Source organism: Tachyglossus aculeatus, chromosome 26 (assembly GCF_015852505.1).
Source record: "Tachyglossus aculeatus isolate mTacAcu1 chromosome 26, mTacAcu1.pri, whole genome shotgun sequence".
NCBI classification, from domain to species: Eukaryota; Metazoa; Chordata; class Mammalia; order Monotremata; family Tachyglossidae; genus Tachyglossus; species Tachyglossus aculeatus.
The window spans coordinates 21169363-21185660 of NC_052091.1; the positions used below are offsets into that span (position 1 = coordinate 21169363).

Consider the following 16298-nt stretch of genomic DNA (forward strand, 5'->3'; position numbering starts at 1 on the left):
CTTCATTCATCCTCCCTCACCCTCCCAGTCCCACAGCACTTATGTACCTATCTGTTATTTTATTTACTTATAGTAATGTCATAGTTCAGTGCTCTGCCCACAGTAAGCACTCAATAACTATGATTGACTAACCGACTGACTGATATTCATTCATTCATTCATTCAATCATATTTATTGAGCGCTTACCGTGTGCAGAGTACTGTACTAAGCACTTGGGAAGTACAAGTTGGCAACATATAGAGATGGTCCCTACCCAACAATGGGCTCACAGTCTAGAAGGGGGAGACAGACAACAAAACAAAACATGTGGACAGGTGTCAAGTCATCAGAATAAATAGAAGTAAAGCTAGATGCACATCATTAACAAAATAAATAGAATAGTAAATATGTACAAGTAAAATAAATAGAGTAATAAATCTGTACAAACATATGTACAAGTGCTGTGGGGTGGGGAAGGAGGTAGAGCCGGGGGGATGGGGAGGAGGAGAGGAAAAAGGGGCTCAGTCTGGGAAGGTCTCCTGGAGGAGGTGAGCTCTCAGTAGGGCTTTGAAGGGAGAAAGGATTCCCTCATGCTCTAATGGAGTGTGAGCTCTTCAAGGGCAGGAATTAGCTGCATCTTTTTTTCCTTTCTGCATATTTCCCAAGCCTTTAGTGGAGTGCTTTGCACACTGAGGGCACTCAGTACGACATTCTGCACACAGTTAGTATTCAGTATCATATTCTGCACAGCATAGGTGCTCAGGACAATGCATCACCCATAGTACATGCTCAGTATAGTGTTCTGTACACAGTAGGTCCTCAGTACAGTGCTCTGCGTCCAGTAGGTGTCCCATACACAGTAGATGCTCAGTATAGAGCCCTGCACACAGTAGAACCAGCTTGGCCTAGTGGATGGAGCATGGGCCTCAGGCTAGAGGACCCGAGTTCTAATCCCAGCTCTGCCGCTTGTCTGTGGTGTGACATTGGGCAGATAAATTCATTTCTCTGGGCCTCAGTTCTCTCATCTGTAAAATGGGGATTAAGATGGTGAGCGCCACGTGGGACATTGGCTGTGTCCAACCTGATCAGCTTGTATCTGCCCCAGAGCTCAGGACAGTGCCTGGAACGTAGGAAGTGCTTAACAAATATCATTAAAAATGCAGGACTCTGTACACATAAATACTCGTGCTTTGTCTACATGAGGTATTCAGCCAAGCCTGGTGACAGACACTGATATTGATATTCAAGCTGATATAGAACCTTTCCCTGCTGTTGATAATGACCCCTGATCCTTCTGTTCTTTTGGGAAAGGTAGGATTGATAATGGACAGTAAAATTCCAGATGAATGTTCTGTGGTCTGAGGTGGAATAATAATAATAATAATAATAATAATGGCATTTATCAAGTGCTTACTATGTGCGAAACACTGTTCTAAGTGCTGGGGAGGTTACAAGGTGATCAGATTGTCCCACAGGGGGCTCACAGTCTTAATCCCCATTTTACAGATGAGGTAACTGAGGCACAGAAAAATTAAGTGACTTGCCCAAAGTCACACAGCTGACAATTGGTGGAGTTGGCATTTGAACCCACGACCTCTGACTCCAATGCCCGTGCTCATAGCAACTTTTGATGATAAAATGATCACAGATCACAGGGGAGAAGCAGCATGGTCTAGTGGCTAGAGAATGGGCCTGAAAGTCAGAAGGAGCTGGGTTCTAAACCCGGTTCTGCCACCTGTCTGCTGAGTGACCTTGAGTAAGTCACTTCAGTTCTCAGTGCCTCAGTTACCTCATCTGTAAAATGGGGATTGAGACTGAGCCACATTGTGGCAGAAGGACCATGTCGATTTGTTCCCAGAACCAATAATGTGTTGGTGAGCCCCCTCCTTCCTGTCCCCCTTGTCCCCCTCTCCATCCCCCCGGTCTTACCTCTTTCCCTTCCCCACAGCACCTGTATATATGTATATATGTTTGTACATATTTATTACTCTATTTATTTATTTATTTTACTTGTACATATCTATTCTATTTATTTTATTTTGTTAATATGTTTGGTTTTGTTCTCTGTCTCCCCCTTCTAGACTGTGAGCCCACTGTTGGGTAGGGACTGTCTCTATATGTTGCCAACTTGTACTTCCCAAGCACTTAGTACAGTGCTCTGCACACAGTAAGCGCTCAATAAATATGATTGATTGATTGATTGATTGATTGAAAAGGGGATTTGGGTACCATTAGTTCCTCTCTCTACTGTGAGTTCAGGCAGAATTCCACAATCAGGAACATTTGTTTTGTAGTAATTACCCTGGAATCCACATACTCAGACCCGAATATTTCTTCCATCACCATTATATCCTGACAGATGCATGCTGTTGGGAGACATATTAATATCTGTATTTGCCTCTAGACTGTAAGCTCATTATAAGCCAGGGTACATGTCTACTAATTCTGTTGTATTGTACTCTCTCAAGCTCTTAGTACAGTGCTCTGCATATAGTAAGAGCTCAATAAATAGTAGTAGTAGTAGTAATAATGGAAGTAGCAGGAGTAGTAGTGGTAGTGGTAATAATAATAGTAATAATAGAAGCGGTAGTAGTAGAGAAGAGAAGTAGTAGTAGTAGTAGAGAAGCAGCATGGCTCAGTGGAAAGAGCACAGGCTTTGGAGTCAGCGGTCATGGGTTCGAATCCTGACTCTGCCACATGTATGCTGTGTGACCTTGGGCACATCACTTAACTTCTCTGAGCCTCAGTTCCCTCATCTGTAAAGATGGGGATTAAGACTGTGAGCCCCACGTGGGACAACTTGATCACCTTGTATCCCCCCAGCACTTAGAACAGTGTTCTAAACATAGTAAGCGCTTAACAAATGCCATCATTATTAGTAGTAGTGGTTATAGTGGTAATAGTGGTAGTAGTAATAATAGCGGTGTGGCCTAATGAGTAGAGCACAGGCCTCAGAGTCAGAAGTACTTGGGTTCTAGTCCCGGCTCCACCACTTGCCTGTTGGGTGACCTTGGGCAAGTCACTTCACTTCTCGAAGCCTCAGTTACCTCATCCTTAAAATGGGGATTAATGCTGTGAGCCCCATGCGGGACAACCTGATTAGCTTCAGTCTATCCCAGCACTTAATACAGTGCCTGGCACATAGTAAGCAATCAACAAATACCACAGTTAATATTATTGTAGCTGCATCAGTGGTAGTGGCAGTAGGAGGAGGAGGAATATTAGTGGCAGTAGTAGTAGTGGTATTGGTAGGGGTAATAGTGGTAGTAGTAGTAGAAGTAGAAGTGATAGTAGTGGCACTAGTAGTAGTGATATTGGTAATGGTAATAGGGGTAGTAGTAATAGAAATAGTAGTGGTAACGGTAGTGGTAGTAGTAATAATAGTAATGGTAGCAGTAGTAGTGGAAGTAGTGGTAGTAGTAGCAGTGATAGTAGTGGTATTGGTAGTGGTAATAGTGGTTGTAGTAGTAGTGGAAGTAGTAGTAATAGTAACAGCACTAGGAGGAGGAGGAGCAGCAGCAGTAGTAATAGCAATAGTATTGGTAGTGATAAAAGTGGTAGTAGTAGTAATAGTAATTGTAGCAGTAGTAGTAAGTAGAAGTAGTAGAAGAAGTAGAGGTACTAATAGTAGTAGTGGTAGTAATAGTAGCAGTGGTAGTAATGGTTGTAGTGGTAATAGTGGTAGTAGCATTCATTGAGCCCCCATTGGCTAGGGGGGTGTGGTGGCTCAGTGGAAAGAGCACAGGCTTTGGAGTCAGGGGTCATGGATTCGGATCCCGGCTCCACCAATTGTCAGCTGTGTGACTTTGGGCAAGTCACTTCACTTCTCTGGGCCTCAGTTCCCTCACCTGTAAAATGGGGATTAAGACTGTGAGCCCCCCATGGGACAACCTGATCTCCTTGTAACCGCCCCAGCGCTTAGAACAGTGCTTTGCACATAGTAAGCGCTTAATAAATTAAGTGCTTACCATCTCCATATGTTGCCAACTTGAACTTCCCAAGCGCTTAGTACAGTGCTCTGCACACAGTAAGCGCTCAATAAATACGATTCAATGAATGAATGAATAAATGCCATTATTATTATTATTACACCCTATTAGACAGGCTGAATGAATGGATCATCTCCCTTCCTCTCCCCTCCGCCCCAGAGAGAGGATCAATTTCTATTCTCGGGTCTGGCTCTGTCCCTGGCTAGTGACCCCCATCTCTGGATGTTAGCAGCCGGGGAATTCCCTGGGCCTGGACCGTCCAGCCCGCCCGGACAGATGACAGGGGGCTGGAGATGGACGTTGAAATGAGCCAGGGGGCCGAGTCGGGCAGGGTGGAAGAGAAGCAGGATTTAGCATCTGGGTGGGTGGGGTGGGAGGGGCTCCAGGAGAGGTGGTCCAGGCCATGGAACTGGACTGCAAGCCCCCCAACCCCCACCCAGGACCATCCAGCATGGCTCAATGGAAAGAGCACAGGCTTTGGAATCAGAGGTTATGGGTTCAAATTCCGGCTCCACCAACTGTCAGCTATGTGACTTTGGGCAAGTCACTTCACTTCTCTGGGCCTCAGTTACCTCATCTATAAAATGGGGGTGAAGACTGTGAACCCCCCGTGGGACAACCTGATCATCTTGTAACCTCCCCAGCGCTTAGAACAGTGCTTTGCACATAGTAAGCACTTAATAAATGCCATTATTATTATTATTATCCACCGGCTCCTCAGGGGGTTGGGGAGGCCTCCTCGGGGGGCGGGGGGGTGGTGGGGGTCCTTACCGGGCCGGGATGGCGCTGATGGGCTTCTTGTAGATGGTGATGAGCTTGTCGAGGACAACAACAGCAGTGGTGAAGACCCGGTAGGAGTGCAGGAAAGTGTTGAGGAAATCGATGCTCAGGAAGCGCAGGTCGGTGAGGCGCTCCAGCAGCCGGCCCACGCTGGCGTAGCGGATCTGCAGGACCTTGCACGAGTTCATCGTTTTGCTGAACCGGATATCCACATCATCGCAGTACAGAGAGGCGTCAGACCTAGAGGGGAAGGGGATGGCGGCGGGGGCGGGGGGGAGAAGAAAAGGGGCAGGCCCACGCAGGACGCACACCCAGGGTGTTGGTGGTGGGGGGTGTCAGAGGAGGCCTGTCAGTGACTTTCTTGCTCCAGGTACCATGATGGGCCCGGAAGCAGTGAGGCCTAGTAGTTAGAGCCCGAGCATGGGAGTCAGGAGACCTGCGCTCTAATTCCGGCTCTGCCTCTGGTCTGCTGGGTGGCCTTGTACAAGTAACTTCACTTCTCTGGCCCTCAGTTGCCTCCTCTGTAAAATAGGGGTTAAATCCTCTTCCCTCTGACTTAGACAGGGAACCCCATGTGGAACGGGGACCGGGTCCTACCTGATTAGCTTGTATCTACCCCAGTGCTTAGCACAGTGCCTGGCACACAGTAAGAGCTTTATAAGTACCCTAAAAAAACAACAAAAACATACTGTGGCCTGCTGACTCCCAAACCTCTGCCCCATGGCTTGAGCTTTTCCTGGACTACAGTGGGGCAGTCAAACTCAGAAAAGAGCCAAAAGGAGGGTGTAGAGGGAGAGGGAAGAAGAGACAGAGGGGGAAATAACTGACATTCAGGGGTCTCTCTGAGGAGTTAGCGGGACTCTCCAGCTAACCCCATCCAGTCAGTCTCTGTCTGTCTCTGCCTGTCTCAGTGTCTTACTCTCTCTTTCTCCCTGGGAGCCCCAAGTGGAACATGGACTTTATCCAACCTGATGTATTCACCTCAGCACTCAGTACAGTGCCTGGCCCGGAGTAGAAGCTTAACAAATACCACAATTCTAAGGAATGAGTCTCATAGCCACAGAACCAAAGGATGGGAGAGCCAGAACTGGAAGGGGCCAGTTAGGAAACGAGCATGCTCGGTTTGGCTATTTAGCCCACAGCTAAATTTCATTCAGGGCTAGACTGTCAATCAACCAATCAAAGGTATTTATGGAGAACTTACTATGTGCAAAGTGCTTGGGAGAGTACAATACAACATAATTTCTTTCTATTTTCTTTCAGGCCAGGGTGTGTGTTTCTCTGCATGGTTCATAATAATAATAATAATAATAATATTAATAACTGTGGTATTTATTAAACACTTACTATGTGCCAGGCACTGTAGTAAATGCTGGGATAGATAGAGGCAAATCGGATTGGACATAGCCCTTGTCCCACATGGGGCTCACAGTCTTCATCCCCATTTTACAGATGAGGTAACTGAGGCACAAAGTCGATTCACCTGGGCTGGACAGCAGTGGGGTGGGAAAGAGTCAAAGGCAGATGATCAAGTGATCAAAACTTTGATCAAAGACAATGGCAGAGACTCAAGTTTTTACTGCACAGAAGAGGCAACGGTAAACCACTTCTGCTTCTTTACCAAGAAAATTCCATGGATACACATACTAGACCGACCTCATGACAGAAGTTGGGACGTTCACAAGAGGGTGTGTCCACAGAGTCGCTATGGGTTGGAAATGACTCGACGACACTTGAAGATGAAGAACTGAGGCACAGAGAAGTGAAGTGACTTGCCCGAGGATACCCACCAGACAAGTGTCAGAGCTGGGATTGGAATTTAAGTCCTTCTGACTCCCAGGCCTGGGCTCTCCCCGATAGACCACACTCCTTCTCAGCAAGTAGTGACTAACACAGATAGGAGCTAATTGGTGCTTGCCCCTAGCTTTTTGTCACCTGGGAGAACTTGGTTGATTCTTTGGTTGGGAGAAGTTGCTACGCTGATAGTGAAAAAAAGGGGAAAAGCGTGTTTGGTTTGACAGTTTGATGTGCGTTTGAGTTTCGGAGGGTGCTCTGTCCCTGCCCAGGGACCGTGGGTGCGAGAAGAGGGGCGAGTACATTCAATAGGAATTTTGAGATTATTTTTCTTTTTACTGGTGGAGTAGCGCTCTGTGGACACACAAAAACCAACTCAATTTCCCCCAGCTTTTCCAACACCATAGCATTGCATACCACAGCATAAAGTGTGGCGAGGGTTGGGGGCAGAGAGGGGTTTCAGGAAAAACCTCTTGGTCACAGTTGGGGGTCCTTCTAGACTGTAAACTCCATGTGCACAGGGAATGTGTTGGTTAGATCCTTATATTGTACTCTCCCAAATGCTTAGTACAGTGCTCTGCACACAGTAAGCACTCAGTAAATACGACTGATTCCCTCTTTCCCACCTCCTCTTTTCTTCCTCCTTCCCTGGCTAAAGGCTCGTTGGCCCTGGCTTCCAAGACCACTTATAGCTGACCTAGGGAAGCGGTATGGCCTAGTGGGTAGAGTCTGGGCCTGGGAGTCAGAAGGACCTGAGTTCTAAACCAGGCTCTGCCACTTGTTTGCTGTGGGACCTTCTCTGGGACTCAGTTCCCTCATCTATAAAACGGGGATTAAGACTATGAGCCCTGCCCTGTGGTGGGGCAGGGAGCGTGTCCAACCTGATTAGGTTTGCCAAAGTGTGCGACCAAGGAAAGGCCTCAAAATACAGTGAAGCCTCTGGACCCTCTGAGCTTCCTGCTACCGTGACCTATGACCCTATCCCCAGTGCTGGGGTATCCATCCCCAGGCGAACTCTAAAATGCCATTTCCTCTCCCCCCGCAACTGTTTATCATAACCATAGGGAAGCAGCATGGCCTAGTGGACAGAGCATGGGCCTGGGAGTCAGAAGGACCTGGGGTCTAACCCTGGCTCTGCCATTTGTCTACTATGCAACCTTGGGCAAGTGGCTTAACTTCTCTGTAGCTACAGTGACCTCATCTGTAAAATGGGGATTAAGACTATGGGCCCCATGTGGGACAGGGATTATGTACAACCCGATTAATTTATATCTAACACACCGCTTAGTACAGTGCCTGGAACATAGTAAGTGCTTAACAAATACCGTAAAACAACCAAAAACAGAAACAAAAACGGTCTCTTACTTGATCATCTGGGGCACCGTGACTTTGGAATTTTCCTCAAAGGCATTCATCATGAGTCCATTGCAGCGAATGTTGTCAACACACTGCAAATGCAAAGAGGGGGACCAATAAACTCCATTTCAGGCAGAAGACTGTGCTAGCCCTTCTTCAGAGGGGAAGTCCCCACCGGAGCCCAATTTCTACCCAGGTAGGGGTGGCATTAGAAGGCCTTAGGAGTATCAGCTTATCTGCTTCCCTCTAGACTGTAAGCTCATTGTGGGCAGGGAACAGGTCTACCAACTCTGTTGTAATGTATTCTCCCAAGCTCTTAGTACAGTGCTCTGCACACAGTAAGTGCTGAGTCACAACCATTGATTGATTGGTTCTTCACACTCATCTTCTGTCTCCCCTCTAGACTGTAAGCTCGTTGTGGGCAGGGGATGTGTCTCTTACTGTGTACTGTTCTCTCCAAAGCACTTAGCACAGTGCTCTGCATACACTAAACTCTCAATAAATACGATTGACTGATTGATTATTTATATTATTTGTCTGTCTCCCCCTCCAGACTGTAAATTCACGGTAAGCAGGGAACGTGTCTGCCAACTCCGTAGTATTACTCATTCAATTCATTCAACCGTATTTATTGAGCGCTTACTGTGTGCAGAGGATTGTACTAAGCACTTAGGAAGTACAAGTTGGCAATAATACAGAGTGTATTATACTCTGCATTGTGCATAATACAGGGCTCTGCATATAGCAAGCCCTCAATAACAAACAAATACCATTATTACCAAATACCCTTAAAAAATACCATTATTATTAATAAATAACATTGATTGACTGATTATATTAGTGGTCTGTCTCCTCCTCTAGACTGTAAGCTCACTGTGGGCAAGGAACACACCTACCAACTCTGTTGTACTGTTCAACCCCAAGCGCTTAGGACAGTGCTCTGTACACAGTAAGTGCTCAATAAATACCACTGACAGGTTGGTTGTTTCCCCCAGGTAGACTTCCTGCTGGCTACATGAAGCAGGATAATCAGGTAGGAAAAAACCAGAGCTTAGTCTTTCTTTGAAGATCACCTCGCCTGATTAACATTTCTCTCCTTTCTCTCTAGAGAAGCAGTGTGGGCTAGTGGTAAGAGCATGGGCCTGGGAGTCAGAGGAGCTGGGCTCTAATCCTGACTCTGCCACATGTCTGTTGTGTCACCTTGGGCAAGTTACTTCGCTTTTCCGGACCTCAGTTTTCTCATCCATAAAATGGGGATTCAATACCTGTTCTCCCTCCTAAAATAGCCTAAAAGCCCCATGTGGCACAGGAGCTGTGTCCAACCAGATTATCTTGTACTTGCACCTCTTTTGTGCCTCAGTTCCCCCATCTGTAAAATGGGGATCAAATCCTACTCCCTTCTACTTGAACAGTAAGCCCCATGTGGGACAGGGGCTGTGTCCGCCCTGATTAACTTGTATCTACCCCAGTACTTAGTACGGTGCTTGGCACATAGTAAGCACTTAAGTACCATTATTATTAGGAGGCATAAGTTGGAAAGTTCTGCATCTGGCTGTATTCTCTGGAATCAAACTAAAAGATCTCCCCTGCGGGCATCCACCAAACAAGAACTCTTCGCCATTGGCTTTAAAGCACTCAATCACCTTTCCCCTTCCTACCTCACCTGGCTACTCTCCTATTACAACCCAGCCCACAAACTTCGCTTTTCCAGTACTAACCTTCTCACTGTACCTCCATCTCATCTACCTTGCCACTGACCCCTCGCCCATGTCCTCTCTCTGGCCTCAAACACCCTTCCTCCTCAACTCTGACAATGACTCTCCCCCAGTTCAAAGCCTTATTGAAGGCCCATCTCCTCCCAGAGGCCTTCTCTGACTAAGCCCCCCCTTTCCTCTTTTCCCACTCCCTTCCGTGTCTCGAAGACTTGTTCCATTTGTTCATCCCCGCTTCCAGCCCTACAGCACTTACATCCATATCTGTTATATATGTATTTTGATTAATGTCTGTCTCTCCCTCTAGACTGTAAGCTTAGTGTGTGCAGAGAATGTGTTGGTTTATTCTTCTATTGTATTCTCCCAAGCACTTAGTACAGTACTCTGTACACAGTAAATGCTCAATAAATACAATTGAATGAATGAATGAATGCTTAGCTCCCCACAGGAAAGAGAGAGGAGTGGAAATGGAGGATGACAGTCAGCTCCAGATATAGCCCAGCTTTGGTTCTTTACCTGGCTAATGTCGCTGGTCCAGGCCGCCTTCTCCTGTCTGGACGAGGCCACAAGGATGACGGTGAAAGACGGAGAGTCTTTGGGCTCCACGACAATCTTAAAGTCCAGGTGGTCGATGTCTTGTCCCAACGCTTTAGCTTCACGGCAGAAAAAAAATGGCGGAATAAGGGTTTCTGTCCCAGTCCTCCCTCACCCCGTTCTTCTGGGAACGGAGTGGGCACAGGATTATAATAATTGTGGTATTTGTTAAGTGCTTATTATGTGCTAGGAACTGTACTAAGCACAGGAACTGGGGTGGATACAAGCAAATTGGGTTGGGTCCCTGTTCCACGTGGGGCTCACGGTCTCAATCCCCATTTTTCAGGCAAGGTAGCTGAGACCCAGAGAAGTGAAGCGACTTGCCCAAGGTCACAGAGCAGACAAGTGGTGGAGCTGGAATTAGAACTCGTGACCTTCTAACCCCCCCAGGCCCAGGCTCTATCCACCATACCATGAAGCTCCCAGTGCAGTGCCACCCAAAAGTGCCCACTGCCATTCCAAGTGGCATGAGCAGGGTGCCCAAACAGATGTTCCTACTGCTTCCCGGGGTCACCTGTCTCCCAGATTGAGTCTGTAAGGATGATGATGATGATGATGATGATGGTATTTGTTAAGCACTTCCTATGTGACTACTGTACTAAGCACTGGGGTGGATACAAGCAAATAGAGTTGGACACAGTCCTTGTCCCATGTCTCAGAGTCTTAAATCCCACTTTACAGATGAGGTCGCTGAAGCACACAGACAAGAGGCAGAGCCAGGATTAGAAACCAGGTCCTTCTGACTCCCAGGCCTGGGCTCTATCCACTAGGCCTTGCCTTAGAATTGCTACCTGCCAATGCCGTCTCTGCTCCTCAAGAGCCCTTTTGCCAACACGCCTATTTGTTGGGCAGGGCACAGCTCGGACTTGCCATACACCCCAGCCCCTTGACCTGAGGACCTTGGTGACACTCCCTACCACACTGGTAGCCAGCGGGAGGTAGGAGGCCATGCTCCTAGTCCAGATAGAGTGGACTGTAGTGATGATTGATTTATTTATCCCACTTATTAATTTATTTATTCCTTCATTATTGCTTCCTTTGCTCCCACGTTTTCCCTTGCATCCCATTTTATGTACAATTCCTGTGTCTGCCTATCTCCCTCATTCAATTGTAAGTTCCTAGTGGGTAGGGACCAGATCGTCTACTCTCACGGCATGCTCCATCACCTTGCCCCCTCCTGCCTCACCTCCCTTCTCTCCTTCTCCAGCCCAGCCCGCACCCTCCACTCCTCTGCCGCTAACCTCCTCACTGTGCCTCGTTCTTGTCCGTCCTGCTGTCGACCCCGGCCCACATCCTCCCCCTGGCCTGGAATGCCCTCCCTCCACACATCCGCCAAGCTAGCTCTCTTCCTCCCTTCAAAGCCCTACTGAGAGCTCGCCTCCTCCAAGAGTTCTTTCCAGACTGAGCCCCCTTTTCCCCTCCTCCTTCCCATCCCCCCTGCCCTACCTCCTTCCCCTCCCCACAGCACCTGCATATACGTTTGTACAGATTTATTACTCTATTTATTTTACTTGTACATATTTACTGTTCTATTTATTTTGTTAATGATGTGCATTTAGCTTTAATTCTATTTGTTCTGACGTCTTGACACCTGTCCACTTGTTTTGTTTTGTTGTCTGTCTCCCCCTTCTAGACTGTGAGCCCATTGTTGGGTAGGGACCGTCTCTATATGTTGCCAACTTGTACTTCCCAAGTGCTTAGTACAGTGCTCTGCACACAGTAAGCACTCAATAAATACGATTGAATGAATGAATGAATGCTCCCAAGAGCCCAGAATGGCATGCTGGGCATAGTAGACATCCTATCCAAATAGCAGGTGTCCAGTACAGTCAATACACGGTACTGGGAAGGGATCAAGAGCTAGACTGCTGAGAGTTGATAAGTAAGTTGGAGGCATCATCTGTAAGCTCCAGCGCTTAGGACAGTGCTTGGCACATAGTAAGCACTTAACAAATATCATAATTATTAAGCTCATTATAGGCAGAGAACGTGACCACTAATTCTCTAGTATTCTACTCTCCCAATCACGTAGAACAATGCTCTGCACTTAGTAAGTGCTCAATAAATACCATAGATTGATGGATTGATTCCAGGAGTCTGGCCAGGAAGGGAGCAGGGGGCTGGGGCAAGAGCTGGAGGGAACCATGGGGTCGAGAGGGGGAATCATTGAAAATGAGGGAGACTTGATTCCCTTTGCTCTTTCCCACAGCCCCACAGCACTTATGTACAGCACTTATGAACAAACCTGTAATTTTATTTATTTGTGTTGATGTCTGTCTCCCCCTCCTTCTAGACTGTAAGCTCACTGTGGGCAGGGAATGTCACCGTTTATTGTTGTATTGTACTTTCCCAAGTGCTTAGAACAGTGCTCTGCACACATTAAGTGCTCAATAAATAGGGTTGAATGAATGAATGAACTTAAGGCAGAAGGGGAGAAGGCTTTAGAGTGTAAGAAGTTGAAGGCAGCAGTGGGGGAAGGGAAGAGAGTAGGAGAACCGTGTGCTAGGGGAAAGGTAGGAGAGGGGATAGAAGGAGGTGACTTAATACAGCAGGTGGGAGATCTCTTGGGGTTCAGCTGGGAAGCCATAGTTGAGAGGTGAGGGGAAAAGGGGAAGATTCTTGGAAGTCCATGACTGATGGCTTTGATTTTTCCAACAAAGCACTTGGTGAGGTCATTGGGGATTGGGCAGGGAGGACTGTACAATTTAGACAGGAAACTTGTTGTGGGTAGGGAATGTATCTGTTATATTGTTATATTCTACTCTCCCAAGCACTTAGTACAGTGCTCTGTACACAGTAAGCACTCAATAAATATGATTGACTGACTGATTGGGACCTTCAAAGGGCAGTTGTCTGTTTGGAAGAGCGGGGAGGAATTTTGGGTACATGAGGAACAGTAGAATGGTCAACCAGAAAACAGAGAGGAGTTCAAGCATCAGAGAAGTAGCATGGAGTACTGGGTAGAGTGTGGGCCAGGGAGTCAGAAGTTCATGGGTTCTAATCCTGGCTCTGCCACTTGTCTGCTGTGTGACCTTGGGCAAGTCACTTCATTTTTCTGTGCCTCAGTTACCTCATCTGTAAAATGGGGATCGAGACTGTGCGCTCCACGTGGGACAGGGACTATATCTGACCAGATTGGCTTGTATTGACCCCAGTGCTTAGTACAGTGACTGGCACAGAGGAAGCACTTAACAAATGCCATAATTATTATTAGTGTGAGTTTATTCTGGGAGAAGTTAGTCCAGTAACTGGATTATCCACCAGCTGCTTTCAGTCTCCCAAAGTTTGCCAAATTCTGATGGTTTTTCCAGGATCTTCCTGTTCCTCTCTTCATCCAGATGACCACCGCCCTGCTCCAGACGCTTGTTATGTCCCAGTGTGACTACTTACTGGTCTCTTCCCAACATTTCCAGGATCCCCCACTTTCTCTCCATCCAAATGGCCACCATCCTGCTCCAGGCGCTTGTCCTATCCCATTCATTCAATTGTACTTATTGAGTGCTTAACCCAGTTTGACTATTTACTGGTCTTCCCCATGACCAGTCTCTCCCAGCTCCAGTCTCTGCTGCCCAAATCCTTTTTCTAAGGGAATCATTTCCCCGGCCCCCTCAAACCTCCAGTGGTTACCCAAACATCTCCACATCATGCAGAAACTCCTGACCATTAGCTTCAAGGCACTCCATGAGCTCTCTCCTACCTGGGGATCCATGGCCCAAAGTCACACAGCAGGTAAGCGGTGGAGCTGGGATTAGAATGTAGGTCCTCTGACCCCCCAGGACCGAGCTCTTTCCACTAGGCGACGCTGCTTCTCTAAGAACACAGCTCTACTCACAACCTCCCATCACACTTATGTACATATCTTCCATACCCCAATACAAAGCCCTAATTCATGTGCATACCCATTTTTCCTTCTTACCCCAATCCAAAATTTAGGATAGTGTCTGACTATCCCACTAGACAGTAAGATCACTGTGGGCAGGGAATGTGTCTACCAGCTCTGAAGCAGCGTGGCTCAGTGGAAAGAGCATGGACTTTGGAGTCAGAGGTCATGGGTTCAAATCCCAGCTCTGCCAATTGTCAGCTGTGTGACTTTGGGCAAGTCACTTAACTTCTCTGTGCCTCAGTTACCTCATCTGTAAAATGGGATTAAAACTGTGAGCCCCTGTGGGGCAACCTGATCACCTTGTAAGCTCCCCAGCACTTAGAACAGTGCTTTGCACATAGTAAGTGCTTAATAAATGCCATTATTATTATTATTATTGTACTCTACCAAGTGCTTAGTACAGTACTCTGCATATGGTAAGTGCTCAACAAATAAATAGCACTGATCTGTTACTCTCCCTAGCACTCCCTAGAGGGTGTTCAATAAATACTACCGATCAATTGATTTGGCAGCACAGGGAATGGGAGAAATGGATCGACCTCTGGAATGGATAGGGGAGAGGAAGGAGAGCTAAAAGTTTTCCAAAGGCCTGGGACGTGAGACAGTTGGGTAAAACTCAGAACCTTCCTTCCCTCCCGCCAACACAGTGTTCTGACCACATCCTTTTACAGGGCACCCATTTCCCGGCTCAAGCTTATTCATTCATTCATTCAATCATATTTATTGAGTGCTTACTGTGTGCAGAGCACTGTACTAAGCGCTTGGGAAGTACAAGTTGGCAACGTATAGAGACAGTCCCTACCCAACAACGGGCTCACAGTCTAGAGGGGGGAGACAGATAACAAAACAAAACATGTGGACAGGTGTCAAGTCACCAGAATAAATAGAAGTAAAGCTAGATGCACATCATTAACAAAATCAATAGAATAGTAAATCTGTACAAGTAAAATAAATAGAGTAATAAATCTGTACAAACATACATACACACCAGTCACCTTGAAAGACATGTGTGGAATTATGTCACTCTAGAACATCTAGATGCTACTAGTCCCAGAATGCAATGGGACTGAGACAGGCCAAACAGGCTCCGGCCCAGGCATATCAAAGTCAATCGTATGTATTGAGCACTTATTGTGTGTACAGCACTGTACTAAGTGTTTGGGAGAATACAATATAATCAAATAACAGACATATTCCCTGCCCACAACGAGCCTACAGTCTAAAGGAGGTGACAGACATAAATATAAATAAAAAAATTAGTGATATCTGTATAAGTGCTGTGTGGCTGGAAGGTGCCTGAGTTTGTTAATTAAGGCTATCCCATCTCTGGGGCATTTTTGCATTCTCCTAAAATGACCAAGGTCAGTCCGAGGAAACCTGGCTTGCCCTCGCAAACCTGGGTTCTCCCATTCCCTTCTGTGTCACCGTGACTTGCTCCCTTTTTTCATCCCCTCTCCCAGCCCCACAGCACTTAAATACATACTTGTAATTTGTTTATTTATTTAATGTCTTCCTCTCCCTCTAGACTATAACCTCATTGTGGGCAGGGGATATGTTTGTTATATTGTTATATTTTACCCTCCCAAGCACTTAGTATAGTGCTCTACACTCAGTAAGTGCTCAATAGATACGATTGACTGGTCAGCCAACCTACGGTGCATCTGGGAAGCCATTTTGGATCTGCTCTCTAGATGTTGGGGGGTGTTTTGAGAAATCAAATGATTTACTCCCAATCTGCGGACAGGTACAACCCACTTTGTAGGGTTTTTACAAAGTTTAAAAAAATTTTAATGGTATTTGTTAAGCACTTACTATGTCAGTTGATAATATTTATTGAGCCCTTATTGTTTACGGATCACTATACTTTGCACTTGGGAGAGTATAATATAACAATAAACAGACACATCTCCTGCCCACAATTAGCTTACAGTCTGTGACAGGTATTGTACTAAACCATGGAGTAGATACAGGCAAATTGGGTAAAGTCTTCATCCCCATTTTACAGATAATAATCTGTAAACTGTAAACTGTAAATCTGTAATCTGTAAACTTTCTAGACTGTGAGCCCATTGTTGGGTAGAGACCGTCTCTATATGTTGCCAAGTTGTACTTCCCAAGTGCTTAGTACAGTGCTCTGCACACAGTAAGCGCTCAATAAATATGATTGAATGAATAATAATGATGGTATTTGTTAAGCACTTACTATGTGC

General features: G+C 46.4%; 1 protein-coding gene across 3 annotated transcripts in view; it reads right to left on the bottom strand.

Annotated features, from left to right (window-relative positions):
• Positions 1 to 16298, bottom strand: part of RASGRF1 (Ras protein specific guanine nucleotide releasing factor 1) — a 136142-nt gene that overhangs the window by 43195 nt on the left and 76649 nt on the right. For all 3 annotated transcript variants that reach the window (XM_038767536.1, XM_038767537.1, XM_038767535.1), the window contains exons 12-14: positions 10128 to 10264; positions 7909 to 7991; positions 4741 to 4989 (exon numbers count right to left, since the gene is read on the bottom strand). In XM_038767536.1, the coding sequence (XP_038623464.1) occupies positions 4741 to 4989; positions 7909 to 7991; positions 10128 to 10264 (469 nt within the window). The remainder of the gene's footprint in view (positions 1 to 4740; positions 4990 to 7908; positions 7992 to 10127; positions 10265 to 16298) is intronic.